Source organism: Lactuca sativa, chromosome 5 (genome assembly GCF_002870075.4).
Source record: "Lactuca sativa cultivar Salinas chromosome 5, Lsat_Salinas_v11, whole genome shotgun sequence".
Lineage (NCBI taxonomy): Eukaryota > Viridiplantae > Streptophyta > Magnoliopsida > Asterales > Asteraceae > Lactuca > Lactuca sativa.
Genome location: NC_056627.2, coordinates 354,259,221 through 354,279,616, shown reverse-complemented (window position 1 = coordinate 354,279,616; position 20,396 = coordinate 354,259,221). Strand labels below are relative to the sequence as shown.

At 32.8% G+C, this 20,396-nt stretch overlaps 1 protein-coding gene and 1 long non-coding RNA gene across 11 annotated transcripts; one reads left to right on the top strand and one right to left on the bottom strand.

Annotated features, from left to right (window-relative positions):
• Positions 1 to 1,359: 1,359 nt before the first annotated feature.
• On the bottom strand, positions 1,360 to 19,962 carry LOC111903548 (uncharacterized). Of its 10 annotated transcripts, XR_008223813.1 has the most exons (26): positions 19,683 to 19,962; positions 19,020 to 19,075; positions 18,811 to 18,880; positions 18,649 to 18,735; positions 18,460 to 18,575; positions 18,323 to 18,380; positions 16,917 to 16,993; positions 16,741 to 16,844; positions 16,536 to 16,667; positions 16,263 to 16,343; positions 16,149 to 16,188; positions 16,007 to 16,063; positions 15,609 to 15,676; positions 15,417 to 15,507; positions 14,897 to 15,186; positions 14,767 to 14,829; positions 14,203 to 14,285; positions 13,529 to 13,585; positions 11,315 to 11,384; positions 10,675 to 10,739; positions 9,626 to 9,963; positions 9,485 to 9,542; positions 8,177 to 8,261; positions 7,112 to 7,402; positions 6,930 to 6,989; positions 1,360 to 1,434 (listed from the first exon to the last, which is right to left on the bottom strand). It is a non-coding gene; the product is annotated as an uncharacterized LOC111903548 (long non-coding RNA). The 10 variants fall into 10 exon arrangements; XR_008223807.1 differs by lacking the exon at positions 1,360 to 1,434 and having other exon boundaries at positions 6,757 to 6,989; positions 19,679 to 19,962; XR_008223806.1 differs by lacking the exon at positions 1,360 to 1,434 and having other exon boundaries at positions 6,757 to 6,989; positions 18,649 to 18,751.
• LOC111903535 (GTP cyclohydrolase 1) lies at positions 3,449 to 6,011 on the top strand. Its single transcript, XM_023899315.3, has 2 exons — positions 3,449 to 4,521; positions 4,661 to 6,011. Exons 1-2 carry the CDS (start codon positions 4,314 to 4,316, stop codon positions 5,803 to 5,805), a joined length of 1,353 nt encoding a protein of 450 aa, XP_023755083.1. The 5' UTR covers positions 3,449 to 4,313; the 3' UTR covers positions 5,806 to 6,011.
• Positions 19,963 to 20,396: the final 434 nt, after the last annotated feature.

Genomic DNA, 20,396 nt, shown 5'->3' with positions numbered 1-20,396 from the left:
AAGCAGTGGTATCAACGCAGAGTACTCACTAACCCACCTCCTCCGGTAAACTAACATCACCGCCAATCAATCGACTCCCACGAACCACACCATCTCCTTTCTCTTTCCATCATGTTTTTACATATTCAGATTTGAGAACCACTAAACCATCTGAAAACTCTTGATTACTCGTCCAACCTACGACTAAGGTTCTCGGCTGGTGAGATGGTGGAGCAAGGTTGATGATGGTGGTCAGATGATGTCTTCCCCCATTAATAGATAATGCTTCAATGGTGTCTTTTACCCCTAAACCCTCTTCGATTCTCGATGTCAACAAAAATTCTACGATTCTTCAGTGATGAAATCAAATCTGCAAAGAGTTTGATGAAACCTCTCCATCTCCATCGTCATCTGAAACCCTTCTCGGATCTATTTATCTCAAGCCCTAGGTGAAGAAATCAAAACTGCAAAGAATCTAATGAAACCTCTCCATCCCGTCTTCTCCCCCAAAACACACATATGCTCTTTCTCTTTTCTCTCGCTTCATATTTAGGGGCTCCGTCTCTTCTCTCTCGTTTCATATTTAGGGTATTTTACTGTAATTAGAGTTTCTCAGTGGAACTCCTTAGTTCCAGTTAGTTCTTGTTTAGATTAATTATTCTTATGAGTGATTTAAGTCAACTCTATGAGATTCTCGATCGATGGATTCAACGAGTCTGAGTGGGAATGTGTGTATTTTCTCATCACTGTTTAGTCGAAAACACACACACATACGAATCGATTACAGATCATCAGATTACAGTTTTGATTACATCTTGAAGCTCACCGAAGTTCATTCTTTCCACTATCGCCATTAATTTGGAGATTTTTAGGTATGTTTCTGGTTTGATTTGAGTAAAAGGTTATTGTGCCAGACTATGTTTAGTATATTGGTTTAAAAGGTCCTGACTTTTATTTTTTTAGGGGTATGGACTTGTGTTTTACCGTTTTAAAAGGTCATTATCAAAAATATGAAGGGGTCACCCGGTGAACCTCTTCCTAATCATCAATTTTGATATGCCACATGGCATTTAGTCAATTGAAATGGTCCAAACTACCCCTGATGTCACTGCAATTCATCTCCTTAGATTGAGTTTGAAGACATTCGTTCCCGCAATTGAGCCCCGTCAAATCAAAATCAAAACAAAAAAAGACTATCAAAATCAAAACATATACATAGTGACAAAGAAAAAAGACAGAAGTGAGAGTCCTATAGGTTACCTGTGAGTCGAAAAATTTAAGGAATAAGTGTGATTTGGGAACAGAGAGCTTGGAGCTAAGAATCTCGGCAACTGCAGCACTTAGTTTCTTGTTTACATTAGGATTCAAATTTGCGATGGACATACGTTGCTGGTTGCTCGCAACCTCCAAAAGCCATGGTCACAGATCCCTTGCTTAACTTTGACTCTAGAATCACTGCAATCGGTTTTCAAGTGATATTGTCATAAGTTCATAACCACTGCCTAATTCATTTCTACCCCAAGGAAATTGGAAATCACTCATGAACACTGAAACATTAACCACTCGTAAAAGCAAGACATGGATTGATTAGAAAGGGGGTTTCTTTTCCTTGGATAATTTTTGAAGCTATAATAACATCAAGTCATCAAGTAACATTCAGATTCGAAGTAAGTACATAAAACACACATGCATTCATAACACACACACACACAGAGGTGTACGCACGACTTTGGGTTTGCTGACCAGGTCGACGACGGTAGAGGTGGCTTCAGAGAGGATGACAAAGGCATCAACACCCTCCAAGCTCACGTTTGTTGACAGATTCAGGCACGACATCTTCCAAAAACTTTGTTGGCCGTGAGATTGCTTCTTCATCGTATTCCTCCTCTTGCTACTTTCCGGTGACTAGTATTGTGACAGTAAGTGCTTACTGTCCCGACAAACTCTCCAAAAACCATCGTCTAGTCTCAACTCTCGGTTCCCTTCCCCATGGAACTCTCACATAACCCGTATTCGATTCCAATTTTGCAAATCTAGTTTTGTTTGAGTCGAATTTGGTGTTTGATTCGTTGATTTTAGGGGAGGACAAAGATAGTAAGAAGATGTTGTCAAGGAACCGTCGGGAGGGAAGAGGCATTCGTCATCATCATCATTATTCAACTTTTGTGTTCATTGGTCAACAAAAGTAGAACAAAGAAAAACATGGGCCTGAGATTTTAAAAAGAAAAATGAACAACAATCAGTAAAAACGGCTCAAAATACAATCTATCCCTTTGTTAGCAGGAAAAACAAAATGCAAAAAAAAGTCATAAGGGACCTTTTAAACCAATATACTAAACATCGTTGGACTATAATGATAATAACCCTTGAGCAAAATGATTGACCACCATCTTGGAGAGAGAATGCACGGGGTGGGAGGAGGAAATGGGTGTGTGATTACAAATTCGTGATTTGATTGTCAAATTTATATAAACAAACAACTATGTGTGTGTATGTGTGTTTGTCACACTCCATTGAAGAAATAACATTTTCCTTTACAATCAACAATAGATATGCATTTCCTTTTGAGAGTTCGATTGATGAATTACATGGAACATCGAGTACAATGAACTTTTGGGGTATAATGGTACCGGTAGCGGTGGTGATAGGTGGTGGAGATTGAAGGAGTGAACAGAGAAGCATGGTGAAGGGGTGGTAGATTGTGTCAGGTTGCAATGGAGATGGCGGTGAGGTCTAAGATGTTGAAAAACATAGGGCTTTGTTTTTTGCAGATGGGGTCACAAACCGGGTATGAGAGAGAGAGAGAGAGAGAGAGAGAGAGAGAGAGAGAGAGAGAGAGAGAGAGAGAGAGAGAGAGAGAGAGAGAGAGAGAGAGAGAGAGAGGTTCTTATTTTTTTATTGTTTAAATAAATAAATAAATAAGTATTAGATTTAAAAAAAATAAAAGAAAAATAGAAAATAAATACCCAAGGGTAAGTCATTTAGTGAGACAAAATCCGCTACGAAATTAACTCAAAAATACCATAAAGACAAAAAAGTTGAAATTTAGACTAAACTTCAGAAAAAAATGCATACCATAGAAATTAGTTTTGAAAATTTGTCAAAAATAAATTAAAACACCAAAATAGACATTTCAACGTTTACATGGACCAAAACCGACAATGAAAGCCGTTCTATACAAAAATGAAAGTTAAAGGGACTTAAACCCCACAATTTTAACAACCACATGGACTAAATTTGCACACTACTCAAAATATTAACAAATCAACCGTACTTCTATCCACTTTCTTTTTTTTTTGAAGAAAAATGTTAACAAATTAACGGTTAAGATACCACATAAACCGTTAAAAAGTACAATATACGCTTTTAAACAAAACCCATTTTTATTCGTTTTCTAAATCAATTACGATAAAAATAACTCAATAAAATATTATTGGTGTATTTACTGTTCTCTGATCCGGAATCTATGGGAATGAAAAAAAAAAAATATATTCCAATTTCCAAATACCCAAATCACTATTGTTAAAGTCCATTTCCATTTCTATGGTGGGTTGGTGGCCTCCATCATCAAGATGATGGTCATAATGTCATCATCTCTTTGACCCGACGCGTTTATTCGACCCGGTTCCCATCAGGCGGTGGGTGAGTCCTATAAACCCCACTCAGCACACCTTTACCTTTTGACCTCCCACCACTCCCTATCTCCCCCCTCTATTTCTCTCACATATACATATACATATACATCCATGTATCTATATATTCCACAGGCACAAACACCATGCAAGTGTGTAACAGATTGAAAACGATGGATTACTAACCCCAGATCTTGCACAAGGGTCCCACTTCAAGACTGGTGAAAAAAAGACACAACCGCCGATAACCCTCATTCACCAAGGAGTTAGAAGATCCAAGGTTGGGATTGGATCTATTTCTTGATTTTTTATTATTCAATTTAATAAACGAATAAAACCCATTACAAAATCAACGTCATACATACCCTTCATCTCTATATAATTCACACAAATTACATTCACAAAACGCACATCTTTGACTCTTATTCTCTCCAACTTGTTTATCATTTCTCTCGTAATTTTCACAACCCCATCCTCCATATCCCTAACCAGTGGCCACCTTTCTTTATCTTAATCTTCCAAAAAGTGCTTCTATTTGGCTGGTTTATTTCTTGTCTTGACGTTTCTGATTTTCGATCTGGGTTTTCGATTTTTGGATCTTTTTACTCAAAGATACAATCTTTATTGATAAATCAAGAAAGGGTTTTGATTAGATTTAGATTTTAGATTAGATCCGATTTGGGTTTTAAGGCTTCTCTTTCAATGGGAGCCTTGGATGAGGGTCACTACAATGTGGTGCTAGAAAATGGAGTGAAGCTTGGTGGTTGTGGTTTTGAGCAAGAACCAGAGACTGTAGCCATTGAAGATGCTGTGAAGGTTTTGTTACAGGGTTTGGGTGAAGACATCAACAGAGAAGGTCTTAGGAAGACCCCTCTTCGTGTTGCTAAAGCCCTTCGTGAAGGAACCAGAGGTTAGCTCTTTTCTTATTGTGAAGATATATGTTGAATTACTGTGGTTTGAATGTTTCCTTTTCGAATAGGGAATCAAAAATGGTGTTTTATGTATGTTTAGTTGTAATGTTTTTTTTGGGTATACTTGCTCTTATCCAGGCTATAAACAAAACGTGAATGACATAGTCCAAGGGGCGTTATTCCCGGAATTGGGATTAGAAACCGGAATTGGCCATGCCGGAGGAGCCGGTGGACTTGTTCTTGTTAGAGATCTCGATCTCTACTCATATTGTGAGTCATGTTTGCTCCCATTCCAGGTCAAATGTCACATAGGTTACATTCCATCTGGTCAACGAGTTGTGGGCCTTAGTAAACTTTCCCGTGTAGCCGATATCTTCACAAAACGTCTCCAAGATCCACAACGGTTAGCAGACGAGATTTGCAACGGCTTACAACACGGAATCAACCCAACCGGTGTTGCGGTTGTTCTCCACTGCTCACACATCCACTTCCCCGATTCCCATTCCGCTTTTCTCGATTCCAACCAAAAAAGATGGGTCAACGTAATAGTCAATTCCGGTTCCGGGTCTTTCGGAAAACCAGATTCCGCCAATTGGATCGATTTTTTCGGTCTTTTACGACGCCGGGACATAACCTTAGATAACATCCATTCAAGAACCACCAATAAAGATTCTTGGTGCCCGTGCCCGTCACGGGTCAAAACCGGGCCCAATGTTTCACCCATGGATACCGCGGTCACCTCGATTATACGGTCATTGGGTCAAGACCCGGGTCGAAAAGAACTCACGGGAACCCCAACCCGGTTTGTAAAATGGCTATCTAACTTTAAAGATTCAAAATTGGAGATGAAATTTAACGGGCTTGGTTTGGGCCCATTGAAAACCACAAGCCCAACGAATTGCAAGATTAGATCGGAGTTGAACTTATCGCTATGGTCGCTTTGTGAGCACCATTTACTTCCGTTTTATGGGTCGGTTCATATTGGGTATTTATCAAGTGAAGAAGTGAGTCCGATTTTGAAATCTATTCTACAATCGGTAGTACATTTTCATGGTTTTAAACTCCAAGTTCAAGAACGACTCACGAGGCAGATTGCTGAGACTGTTTCTCGATTATTGGGTGGAGATATAATTGTTGTAGTGGAAGCGAATCATACTTGTATGATCTCAAGAGGGATTGAAAAGTTTGGTAGTAATACGGGTACAATTGCGGTGTTGGGTCGGTTTTCACATGACCCAGCTGCAAGAGCGGAGTTTTTAGAATTGATTCCAGAATCGTTGTAGGGTTGTGCTCAATTTCGCATATATTTTGTATCATTATTTTGTGGGAATTCATCAAATTGTTAGGGTAGATGCTGGTCCTGTTGTTGCAATGGATCATTATTCTATCAACCACTTTATGGTTATGGATCTTTGTATGGGGTATCATTATTCAGGTTTTTGAAAGTCGACTGAAAGATTGTATTAAAAGAAAACATGTTTTCCGACCACGTTCTCCCTCTCTCGCAAGTTCAGAGAGTTTTGAAATTAAATATAATTTATGATGAAAATAAAAGTTCACAAACATGAAACATCATTTGTTACTTGGTAAAACTAATTAAGTAATTCAAAAATCTTACTAACATTCCTTGAAAATATCTTAATCTAAATGAAGAATTAAATGGAAAGTTCAAACATGTTTAAAAATGACATCTAATTCTTTTAAACTAGATTTATAAAAACCAAACCAAATTCAATCAAAACCCAAAAATTTAAAGAAAAAAAAAAATTCAACCTAATAATATTTTTGTTTGCTAAACCTAACTTTGTTTTAGTTTTGGTTTGATAAGAGTTTAAGATGGAAATTGAGGAGTTTAAGACGTAGTTATTTTACTTGGACTTTAAGGACATTTTGTAACGCAGGGACAAACCTTGCAACAAAATTATACTTTGATGACCACTTGTGCAACAAATGAAATATCTAGATCAAAACCATAACCGTATTTTGAAATATCACAAGGACGGAATTGTAACTTACTTTACTCTTTTTACCAATATAGGCAATGTACATTAGTTTTTTATCAATCGAAGCAATGTACATTATTTTTTATCCATATTAGCAAGTATACTTATACTTTTACCTGTAATAGCAACATATTTTCATTTCCCTACTAATATGGGCAATGTACTTTATTTGTTACATACATATTGGCATATTGCAATTATTGGTGAAGAGATCTAAGTATGTTACCATAATTGTAAGTGCAATGCTTTTATCTATAAGGAAATGCAAGTATGTAGCTATTAAGGGTTACACATCACTAACATGGGTATAACATAAAGTATATTGCCTAAATTGATAAAAAGAATGAAGTATATTGCTATTTCCTGAAATTTCCCGTATAAAAAATAAAAAACAAATGTGTTACCTCTTCAACCCCCAAAGGATGCTGTCATGGCTTTCATAAGACCAGTGATAATTAATCGAACTGCCAAATAAAAATGAAAAATAATAACTTTGTCATGATAGAGTAATAATTATATTAGACAAAGCCTAATTATTATTGATATAAAAGTAGCTTTTCTTAATTAATTTTCTGATATAAATTACCTCAATGGGGACTCTTTGGGAACTATGGGGGAAATCAATGGGGGCCATTTCAAGAGGCTGGTGGTCTTTGGAAGCCCAAATATTTCCCCTCCTTCATTTTGACCTTGACTTTGACTTTGACTTTGACCATCTACAAGGCCTCTGCCTGTTGTTTTGCTGCCTGCTGCCCGAATGATTGTCTTCTGAAGATGGAGTTGTTCCATTCGCAAGAGAGAGATGTTAGAAGCTCCAATGAAAACAAAGTTCTTTTGAAAGTTAATCACAGGAAATACATTTGTGTCTTCTGATGATCTGAAACAATAACAACAACAATTTTTAAGCATATCAGATATCAGATGCAACTTTTTTTTTTAAGGAAAGAGATGAATTTTGTTGGGGTGTTATTTATGCTGCTTGAACATGGAAATGAGAGAGATGAAGAAGACAAGGGTAAAATGGTCATATTGAAATATTTAATATGTGTTGTTAAAGTTGACAACTCATGGAACAAAAACGTTATGGAACCATGAAATGAGTACCAAAATTTCAAAAAATATTCTTTTTTAGAGAATTTTTTTCAGGGATTATTAGGATATAGTTATGCTCCTTAAACGTATGACAGACAATTTTTAAGAAAAGTGATGAATTTTGTAGGGGGGTAAGTTATGATCCTTGAACATGGAAATGGAAGAGATGAAGAAGACATTGGCAAAATGGTCATTATCATAATCATAAATTTAACATATGGGCTGCTAACGTTGAGAACAAGAGACCAAACACAATATTATCAAACAACGAAATGAGTGCCATACTTTCAAAAAGATACTATTTTAAAGATTTAGGGTTTAGTTATTCTCCTTCAACATATATGACAATAGTTTCTAAGGAAAGAGAGAAATTTTGTTGAAATTTCATCATGCTTCTTGAAAATGGAAAAGAAAGAGACGAAGATGATAGGGACAAAATGGTCATTTTCATAAGTTTAACATCTAGGTGATGATGACCCAGGTACAAAAAGCGGTTGAGAAACCATGAAATAAGGACCAAAATTGCAAAAAGATTCTCTCTTGGACCTAAACCAGCAACCTGACAATAAGGACATGTTGTTTAACCGTAGCAAGAAACTCCCACACTCCTCCACTATAGAAGTAAAGAGGAGGGAATGCTAGACCTGAAATTAATAGAACACATTTTAAAAAATCATAAATATAGCACAAAAGAATGTAACAACATACCAGATGATAAGACACAAATCCAGAAAATATAAGCCATTTTAATCTAGGTAGCACAATATCAGTGCAACACTTCTTGAGAAAAAAAAGTTATGTGCATCATATCAGGAACAATATAAGCTTCTTTTTTTTTTCTCCAAAATTCAGTTGGACTTAAAAGTAAAGATTGAAGAACCAGGATAGAAATCCATAGAGGGAAAAGGCGGACTAAAAACTAATGAATCAATCCGATAGAATTCTTATTTTCTTTGCAATTTACAAAAAAGGAATAAAATGAATTTCGTTCCTATGGTATTTTTTTTTCCATTTTAATATTATGTAATATTTGACGGCATGCCAAATATCATAAAGGAACTGTACTATTTGTCTTGGTTAAAATTATAAAGTTGCATTTTGTACTGTTTAAAATTGTTAATTGCTACCAAAAGAATTTATCATTTGATCAACTTCTTTCAGCTTCTCATTGATCTGCTTTAACAAATGAAGAACTCAGGTGTCTGGACATTTAACAAATCAGAACGTTAGAAAGATAAATTGATATGAACATGTATAAGGGAAAATTAGGTATGTTCAATGAATCCATCTGTGTAACCAAAATAAAAGAAATTTAGATTTATAGAAGTATTGTATAATATCTTTAAAAGGTTAACATTCAAAATAAGAAGTCACAATAGAAGATAAAAAAAGGTACATGGTGTCAAGTGTGTGTTAATATGTTAGATTTCGAAGTTATAATGTCATAAGAAATAGTATCATGTTAAAACTGAAAGTACAATCTTAATAGAAAATAAGTGAAGGTGTAATGCTAATCAAGTTTAGCCTTCAGATTAACAGGAAAATAAACAACTTCTTAATAGGTTGGATTTTGGAAGTACAATAATATAAGTAGTTAGATTTTCAAAAAAAATATTAATGGTAAAGAAATTAGAATTACATGGTCTTACTAGAAAAAAGAGATTAAACCAATGTCTTAATATGGTTGATTTTAAAAATGAAATTCGTACTTAACATAACTGGTTTGGTTTGGATAAAAAGTAACAATAATAAAATGCTTGTTTAAGCATCATAGCTGAATGAAGAGGTTGCTACAAAAAAAATGAAGTTTCTTTAACAAAATTCTCATATATAATATTTTTATTCACAAAAGAGAATTGATTATTACCTCTTTATATCGACCACCTGTTTTTAATGTTTCAATCTACCAAAGACCACACCATTTCCTGGAGTAATAAATAAGCACAAGTTTTAGGGAATGAGGGGTACTTCTGGAAATACACAAACAGGGTCATAGACTCATAGCTACCTGCATATCGCTTCCATGCTTTGTCAGCATGTAATCAGTGGATAGAAGGTGGTAATTTGATAAAGCAACTTCATAATTCCGTAACATGAAGGCATAAATATCCTTATTTGAGATTCAATGATAACAACACCCTTATTGGTTATTTGATGATATCCATTGGAACTAATAGCATAGCTTGTTATTTCCCACAATTTTCCTTAAAAATTTAACGTAAGTTTTGAGGCTTGTGGTTATCATAACCAATTTGGTGATATCCATCATCATTGGTAAAGAAACTTGCTGCATCATCTCTGCCTCTCTTGTTGCCATTATTCACAAAAAGAATTAATATTTTCAATCTGAAAATAAACACAGGAAACATTACATGACTAAATTTAAATAAATGAAACTTCATAGTATTTACAAAATGATGGTTACCTTCTCTGATCCTTTCTAGAGAACGTTAAGATGATGATTACCCGAAAAACCATCGTAAATATATTTCATTCACTTATCATTTTTTTGAGTGAGATTTAATTCTCTAGAAATGTATTTATTACTTTTAGTAATAACAGATATGAAGAGTTTGACAGTGTATTTATTACTCACTAACACACGACAACTATAATTACTCATAGCCTATTAAAAACTAAAAAAAATTGATTGTTAATGAATTTAACTCTCTTATGAACGTTTTGTGGAAACTAAAAACCGAAAACTAAACTACAATGATATAATTGGGAATATCTTTTTTTAAAGTAGGTAGGATGCACACAATTCTTTTCTGGCTTAAGTATACCAACTTACTAAAGCGTTAAATTTCGTTAATCATGTCTTCTGTGAAATGAAAGCCCAACATGCATAATATGATACCATTTGACATTCTGAGCATGTCAACTTATCATGAACACTTTCGATCAATCATTTGGCAAAATACAAAATATACATAGTAAAGTATAGTTTACGTACATTATAATATAATATAATATAATTATGTACATTCACATCTGATATGAGTATAAAAAAAAATTCTTATGCCTTGATGAGAGATAGCCTTGATTAGTGCATACCTTGAAAGGGGGGTAGTGTTGATTCGGTTCTTCATGCCACAACGTTACACGGCTTTTAGTGGAAACTTGAAAGATTAAGGCATAAATAAAATGTTTTGTAATCTAAATAATACTCAATTGTGGAACTTGATTTGGTGCTAATAAATACCTATGATGTCTTAATATGAAAAATAAAATAAAAATTAAGTATAATGTTATAATTAGTAACCATGGTTAAACAAGTTTAGATTCTAAAGTAGAATGTATTAAAACTAGTGTCTTGAAAGGGTGGATTTTTAAAATATAATTTTACGATTTGGAGTATAATGCTGCATGCAATTGGTTAGATTTTGATAGTAAACTATCTTAATAATAATAACTTTGAAGTTATAATGCTATAAATGGTATTCAAATCCAAACACGTTTAGTTTTTCAAAGTACACTAACTTAATAGGAAAAATAATAAAATTACAATGTCTTCATAGGTTAGATTATGAAAGTATAATATATTAATATAAGGTTTTATAGCTTAGCATCTAAATAACATTCTACTATATATATATATATATATATATATATATATATATATATATATATATATATATATATATATATATATATATATATATAGTATTCAGTAAAGTAGGGTTTGGTTATTTACCTTGGCATCGTATATAGTCATTTAGCTTTTTCTCTAGATTTCTATGTGCTCTTGACTGCTCCAGCTTTTCCTATCAAATAACCACAAATTAGAAATTAAATACATAAATTAAGCTTTACTACCAATCTTCACGGGGAATTGATAGAAACAATAACCAACAAATAAACAAGGAATCTAACGGGAGATTTAAAAGTGGAAAAGAAGATTCAATTTCACTAAAATGGAGATGCAGATACAATGAAACAAATCATGGTTAACCTTCCTGCCCAAACTATTGCTAGCCGATTCTTTCTAACTAAAAATGCAGAAGATATTCCCCACTACTACCAGGACTCTTATTTATACTTAGCTAAGGTGTTTCTAGAATGGGGTGTAAAACAGTAATTAAGAAATATTCCAAATAAGTCCCTCCATCTTTTCCCCTATATATTCATATACGACTCATTCTCTATCAGGAATCAAAACCCATTTTTATTGGTTTTTAACAACAATAATTTTTAAGCATATCAGATATCAGATGCAACTTTTTTTCTAAGGAAAGAGATGAATTTTGTTGGGGTGTTATTTATGCTGCTTGAACATGGAAATGAGAGAGATAAAGACAAGGGTAAAATGGTCATGGTGAAATATTTAATATGTGTGTTGTTAAAAGTTGACAACCCATAGAACAAAAACGTTATGGAACCATGAAGTGAGTACCAAAATTTCAAAAAAGATTATTTTTTAGAGAATTTTTTTCAGGGATTATTAGGATATTGTTATGCTCCTTAAACGTATGACAAGATCATTTTTAAGAAAAGTGATGAATTTTGTTGGGGGTAAGTTATGATCCTTGAACATGGAAATGGAAGAGATGAAGAAGACAATAGCAAAATGGTCATTATCATAAATTTTGATCCTTGAACATGGAAATGGAAGAATGAAGAAGACAATGGCAAGATGGTCATTATCATAAATTTAACAGATGGGCTGCTAAAGTTGAGAACAAGAGACCAAACACAATATTATCACACCATGAAATGAGTACCCTATTTTCAAAAAGATACTATTTTTAAGGATTTAGTGTTCAATTATGCTCCTTCAAGATATATGACAATAGTTTCTAAGGAAAGAGAGGAATTTTGTTGAAATTTCATCATGCTCCTTGAAAATGGAAAAGAAAGAGACGAAGATGATAGAGACAAAATGGACATTTTCATAAATTTAACATCTAGGTGATGACCCAGGTACAAAAAGCGGTTGAGAAACCAGGAAATAAGGACCAAAATTGCAAAAAGATTCTCTCTTGGACCTAAACCAACAACCTGAAAATAAGGACATGTTGTTTAACTGTAGCAAGAAACTACCACAACTCCTCCACTATATTTCATTCACTTATCATTTTTTGAGTGAGATTTAATTCTCTGGAAATGTATTTATTACTTTTAGTAATAAGAGATATGAAGAATTTGACAGTGTATTTATTACTCACTACACACGACAACTATAATTACTCAAAGCCTATTAAAAACTAAAAAAGTTGATTGTTAATGAAATTAACATTTTTTTTATAAATACAGGTGATTTGAGGTCATCGAAATTAACTCTCTTATGAACGTTTTGTGGAAACTAAAAACCGAAAACTGAACTACAATGATATAACTGGGAATATCTTTTTTTAAAGTAGGTAGGATTCATACATTACCGGGGGGGGGGGGGGGGGGGGGGGGTCGTTACACGGCTTTTAGTGGAAAATTGAAAGATTAAGACAGAAATAAAATGTTTTGTAATCCAAATAATACTCAATTGTGGAACTTGATTTGGTTCTAATAATAGACTTAGTGATAATAAATACCTATGATATCTTAATATGAAAAATAAAATAAAAATGAAGTATAATGTTATAATCGGTAACCATGGTTAAACAAGTTTAGATTCTAAAGTAGAATGTATTAAAACTATAGTGTCTTGAAAGGGTGGATTTTGAAAATATAATTTTACGATTTGGAGTATAATGTTGCAAATGGTTAGATTTTGATAGTAAACTATCTTAACAATAAAAACTTTGAAGTTATAATGCTATAAATGGTATCCAAAACCAAACCCGTTTAGTTTTTCAAAGTACACTGACTTAATAGGAAAAATTAATAAAATTACAATGTCTTCATAGGTTAGATTATGAAAGTATAATATATTAATATTAAGTATTCAGTAAAGTAGGGTTTGGTTATTTACCTTGGCATCGTACCTTTTACTCCAGATTTCTATGTGTTCTTGACTGCTCCAGTTATCCTATCAAATAACCACAAATTAGAAATTAAATACATAAATAAAGCTTTACTTACAATCTTCATGGGGAATTGATAGAAACAATAACCAACAAATAAACAAGGAATCTAACGGGAGATTTAAAAGTGGAAAAGAAGATTCAATTTCACTAAAATTAAGATGCAGATACAATGAAACAAATCAGAGAAGATAACCTTCCTGCCCAAACTATTGCTAGCTAATTCTTTCTAACCAAAAATGCAGAAGATATTCCCCACTACTACCAGGACTCCTATTTATACTTAGCTAAGGTGTTTCTAGAATGGGGTGTAAAACAGTAAATAAGAAATATTCCAAATAAGTCCCTCCATCTTTGCCCCTATATTCATATACGACTCATTCTCTATCAGGAATCAATCTATGTATTGATAAGTGTTGATAAAAAATCAACTACAATATGTTAGACCTAACACATTCAAACCAAATGACTAATCCAAGATTTTGACCATAGTTATTTTGCTAGTACGACGCAGATCAATGAAAGAGAAACGAGAAAAAACATTAATTGCAATTTCTTTTTTCTCTAATAATGGTGTCTTTCAAGAATTACTTTAAATAAGTATTAATTTCTTACATCTTACCTATCAATAATCTTTAAGCGTCCTCCAGGTGCCCACAACCCTATATCAATTGCATCCATCCTTCTTCATCAATTACTTCCCTCCTGACAAAATCTTATAAATGTTTAAATGCAAGAAATATCAGTGTACTTTCATTGATTTGTGCATTGTAGTATCAAACTTTCATTTAAAGTCAAGACATAGCAATTTAAATTTGTCAAAGTATAATGTCCTAAAAAGCAAATAAATAAATAAATAAATAAAAGTACAATGCTATAAATGGATAGATTATTCAAAGTAAAATGTCACAACAAGAAAATGCTATAATTGGGTATAAATTTCAAAGCAGAATGCCCTAATAAAAAGAAAGATGAAAATACAATGCTATAAACATCTATAAAAGTAGAATGTCCTACTAATAAAATAGCTAAAAGTAGTATGCTATATGATTGGGTATATTTTTCAAAGTACAATGTCTTCATATGAAAAAGTTGAAAGTAGAATACTGTAATAGAAAGAAATGAAACTAGGATGTTGAAATAAAACTCACATAAATGAAAGTAAGTTGTTATTTATGGCATTTACCCTAAAAAAACTTGAACTTTACGAAAATCCATGACATCAGGAGACAAGGGAAGGGTGATGCAACTGAAACCATAAACGAAAGTAAGTTGTCTTTTATTTTGTTAAATACTAATTAAACTCCCCCACATACCATAGCATAGCATAGGAGATGCCCGAAACTACAAGGCGCCCTCCCTCCCTTGGGCTTGTTGAAGAAAGTTTTGCAAATTGTTACCTTTAATTTAAATAATGCTTTTTGCCTCTTCAATAACATTGCAATAACCAACCACACACACACACACACACGTAACTGAGCATCAATGATTGAAAAATACAAAAAATTATCATACCCAACCCATCATATGCTCTGTTATATATTTGTGTAACACAATAGGTTGAACTCAATTCCGCCATGTCATCCAACAATTTCAAGTTGTTGACCTACACAAATATGAAAATATTTGTAAGTAAGCCAAAAGGAAAGAACAGTTCTCACATGAACTTAATTTTCTTTGAAAAGGTACAAAACCAACAAGGATAAATTAGTATTTATTTTGGGCATGTGCCACTAATCCAAAACCAAAAGCTGACTGAGAGTTCTGGCAATAAGTCGTCCATTTGTATCTTTAAAAAAATGCAGATAAATAAACTATAAAGTATTTGTTTTGTACCTAATTCGCCTTAAAAAATAATAAACTACTCAACATACTCTTCTCCAGTAACTCCATCTACTTGTAATCTCGGAAGGTTTCAGATGCATACCTATTGTGGAAGAAAATTAGTGATGTGTTTTTTTTCAAATATATACAATTTCAGTGAAGAAAGTATTAATACACAAAATTATGATGTAACTTGTAAGGTACCAATTTCCTGTCTTCAATTTCTCTGGAAGAACGACACTGTACCCTTGTTCTACCACTAACTACCACAACTACAAAATCAGTAACTATGGTGATGAACTGTGGAGGGCTTACGTTAAGAATGTATATTGTACATGAATATGAAATCTAGAGTTGATAAAAAAAAAAAGCAAACCATGGAACAACAAAAATGTACATTGATTTAGGCAAAATTAATCCCATGTATGTGAAAAGTATGTATCAACTACTCATGTCCTATTTGACAATCTTCTCCTATTAAACTAATTTCATCCAAAGGTGATGTGGTGTTGAACCTTTTTATTTTTCAAAGAGATCAGACTATTAATTAAACAATGAAAAAAGGGTAGTTAGTTACATTTGTTAAATAATGAAAAAATTACCTCGTGTCTATCAGAGTATCTATTCATCAACTTCTTCAGCTGGATGTTGTACAAAATCTTAAAAAGCAACAGGAAGTTGGTTATGTTGAATAAATCATTGGACCTTGGAAAATTAAACATGTCTACATAATATTAATTTTACCTTGGAAAATCATACACGTGTTGGGTCCCGGGTTGCTGACCTATAATCCAGATAGATGTACACTATTATTATGCCAACAAATGTAAAAAGAAAAACCATCTATCATAGTCATACCATACATAAAACATTGACCCAACGCAATTACACTTGGCATATGATGTGTTCGCAAAAAATTGAAGTTTTTCTTGAAATACCCTTGTCGTCCATTAAAACAATAATAATAAGAAAAAAAAACCTGTTAGTGTTTCTTCAAGTTAACGATTGTTGTTTTTGGATGAAAAGCTATAAATACATTGCTATTATAAGTAAATATTAAAGAAAATTATCTATTAAGTACTAATAGTAAAACAAAATTATCTACTAAAATATTAACAAAAATTGCAATACCTGATGGCATTTCTTGTATAGATCATGAGAAAGAATGAGATGAAATCCGTACTTTCTTAATATAATTGGTTTGGCTAAAAGGTAACACCAATAAGATCCTTGTTCAAGCATCACAGCTGAACGAAGAGGTTCCTGCAAAAAATAGAAGTTTTTCACAAAATTCTCATATTTATACTTTTATTCATAAAAGAGAATTGATTATTACCTTAAACACTAGCACCCTCTTTATATTCACCACTTGGTTCTAACATTTCAATCCACCAAAGACAACCACCATGTGGCATTTCCCTTCCATGATGTCTCAGTTTTCTAAAGAATGTACACTTTTTAGATAAATAAAAAAACTTGACTAAATAACAAATATAAATTGTAAGGAATTACCAGGCGTACGGAATAAGTGTTGAAGGCATTTTCCATGCAATATTTAGGATCTTTTAAATAAATAAGCAATCATTTTCCTGAGAATAATAAATAAGTACAAGTTGTAGATACAGAGGGGTATTTATGGAAATACACAAACAGGGTCGTAGACTCATACACAAACAGGGTCGTAGACTCATACACAAATAGGGTCGTAGACTCATAGCTATAGCTACCTGTACACATGTATACTGTTTATAGGCTTTGTCAGCTTGTAATCAATGGATTGAAGGCGGTTATCTGATAAAGCAAGGTATTTGAGATTCAATGGAACTAAAAATGTACCTTTAAACATTAACATAAAAACTAAATAAGAACATAAAAAGTATGAAGTTTTTTCTAACGTTAAGGGTAAAAACATACATGTTAACACTTTGATTCTCGAGGGCATCTTCTTTTCCTTTTCTAAACCACAACATATGTATTTGGTTTCTAAAACCTTTTCTTGTTGCAGAGTATAAAATGGAATTTTGTCAAAGGAATCGGAATTAAGTATAGCAATTAATCTCAGAGTAATGTAAAGTAACTTGTGGTTTGCAAAATACTTTTAAAATGAATGAAATTGGTCAACAAATTAGAGTATGTCATGTGTATAGTTGGAAGAAAATGGAAAGGATTTCGATTCATTTTATGTGTTGTTTTGTGTTTGGTTTGCAAATTATTCAAAAGAATTGAAGTGAAATTATGTTAAATGACCAAAACACCCTTTAGTGACTTTTTTTTTTTTTATAAAAGAATAGATAATTACTGGAAAAGATTTAACTCATAAAACAACTAGTAAACACTAATTATGTAAACATCAAACATACATACTCTAATTTCATAAACACTAAAAGAAAAAGTAACATACCATTAAAAATGAAGACAGATAACTAATTAATACTAATATAATAATTGATTATAAATATCTACATTTATAGAGTTGTATATTAGGTAAATTAGGGGTGACAATACATAAGAAGATGCAAGATTCGAAAAACAATATTTAGGTTGTAATGACAAATTTAGTCTTTTTAATGAAGAAATATATAAAGGAATTCCAATTCTTCCCTAGGAATGATAAATCCGTTGAACACAGATTTTGGAGGAGTTTAATGGAATCCAATTCCATCCATTTTGTCAACCACATGTGTAACTTAAGGATTATTCCATTCCAATTCCCTCAAATTTCTATGGATGCCCTAAATTGCTAGTAGGATTAAAATAGAAAAGGTAGGAAAGAAAAACAACATGCTGATTTAGAACAAGTCATGTTAGGAATAATATCCTTCAACTGATGCAATTGAGAAAGGTTAAAAAGTTTATATTTACGCACAGTTATTCTATTATACAACCTTAAATAATTTTTTTTTCAGAAAGAGCCTCACCTGCATCCTCTCTGCTGAGCAAAAAGCCAAGATGCTGACCAGGAGAAGCATTAGACATCTGTCAAAAAAATCCATGTCATTCAAGTTTAACTTTATGAAAAGATGGAACCAAATTGTATCACATCAAATGCACTAACATTCAATTCCCATGGATTTGGTTCATGATCAGAATCAGGGGTAACTGATTCATGTTAAAAAGTTTCACAAACTTATTGATAGGATCAATGTCATTTGAACAAAACAACCAACAGGCCTGCACATTCATTGTAATTAAAGCCATGTAATTTAAATGGGAGAATGAGCAACAATGCACTTTAAAAACTTACATGTAATAGATGATCAAAGGATACATTGCGTACAAATTCTTTATTGAAAAATTGGAACCATGTTTGATACAAAATCAGGTTGAGAAGCTGCAGGGACAAGTAACTAAAAATAATTTTAAAATGATAAAATTTAAACTCTTAGAATTGTGTGTAAAAACTTACAGATGGGTATAATTTCTAATTCTATAGGTGATGGATGGCTCTAAGTACGAGTCTGAATCCTCATTGTTTCCTGCATCAACAATAACCAGTTTAAATCAAACAACTAATACTACAAGGCTAAATTGGCTAGTAAACAAGTTACTTAATAGGAAAGCATTGTAATATGTGATGAATGTTGTGAACATGTAAACAGATAAATTTATTTATACCTCAACATTTGGTACTTGTCCAACATCTGATGCATACAACATTAGCAATTTGAAGCCTATAAACAAATATGGAAAGGCTTTTCATTATTACCCTATTAGAAATTTTGTATGTATATTAATATTAAGTAATTAACAAAGTACAGTTTGGTTTCATAATCTTCAGAAATTTATGTACCATAGGGAATCAATCTATGTGTTGATAAATGTGGCAGATTATGTGACCCTAATAATAACCCATGATGATAATGTTGTTGTTAGCCAGAATTGGTTATTCATAACAAGAGATTTGAGTAAGACATTCGTGGTCTGATCTGATAAAATTGGTTATTCATACGAACACATTCTGAAACAAGCGTACCAGAAACGCTAAATCAGATTTCACAGAGAAAAAAATCAATAAAAAGATATAGGAGAAAACCCTAACGAAACGATCAACAAAACTACAGAAAAACTATGTAGTTTCCTTATGATTTTAAGTTGCAATACAACTTGTGCAATTAGAAAACCAGAGGTTACTAAAAAAAAACGCAACTATGCTTTGATTTTTCTCTTATCCATACATACATAGGAGATTACAACATCTGAAATACAAAAAACCCTAGAGAACTAAAATAAGAGGGAAAAAGAATGAAAAGTTACAGATAACTTCTTAGGATTACCGACATGGTTGTGAGTGTCCTACGAAGGGTGGGAGTGCTTGTGTCTCCGGTGAGCTGAGTTACAGAGGTCGCGATGAGTCGTCTCCGACGGTGTTAGGAGAACGAAGCGGGATGAGTGAAGTGAAGAAGGAAGAATAGAGAAGGTAATATTTTATGCGCCAATACACCGACCCAAACCTTTTGGCTTCCCAATTCCAACGGTCATTTTTATAAAACCTTTTCCAAAATTAAAACCTTTCTAACCTACACGTCTCCGGATCGTGAGTTTTGTAAAATGCGGTTTGTTTCCCCCCAAATTCCATATGTATTCCAAACAATTGACATAAATGGTCCCTTGAATATTACAATATTTATTTATGCGAAGGAGTTCAAAAGTTTTTAACTTGCATCTTTGGTTTAAAATCTCAATTTTTGGTTGATTTGGTCATAAACAATTTGAAATGAGTCTTTTATCTTTTTCATTTTTTTTCATTTTTTTTCTATTAATTTCAATATTAAAATATTTAGAAAAAATAAAAAATAAAATCCTACCTACCTACCCCTCTCCACCAATAACCACCCCCCTCTCTCTTCCCCTCTTCTTACATACGGACACATGTTTAGTGCTTCACTTGCAAAATCCAAATACATACAAACAAAACAAAAATATAGGTCATCTTCGTCATCAGGTTCTTTCTAATTCAAAACACACACATACCGACCAACACACTTGTTTGGA

What these genes read in the sequence shown, in the direction of transcription:
- LOC111903535 (XM_023899315.3), top strand. Translation starts at nt 4,314, where the DNA reads ATGGGAGCCTTGGATGAGGGTCACTACAATGTGGTGCTAGAAAATGGA. An exon ending in CCTTCGTGAAGGAACCAGAG is followed by an intron (nt 4,522 to 4,660) that starts GTTAGCTCTTTT and finishes GCTCTTATCCAG; the next exon opens with GCTATAAACAAAACGTGAAT.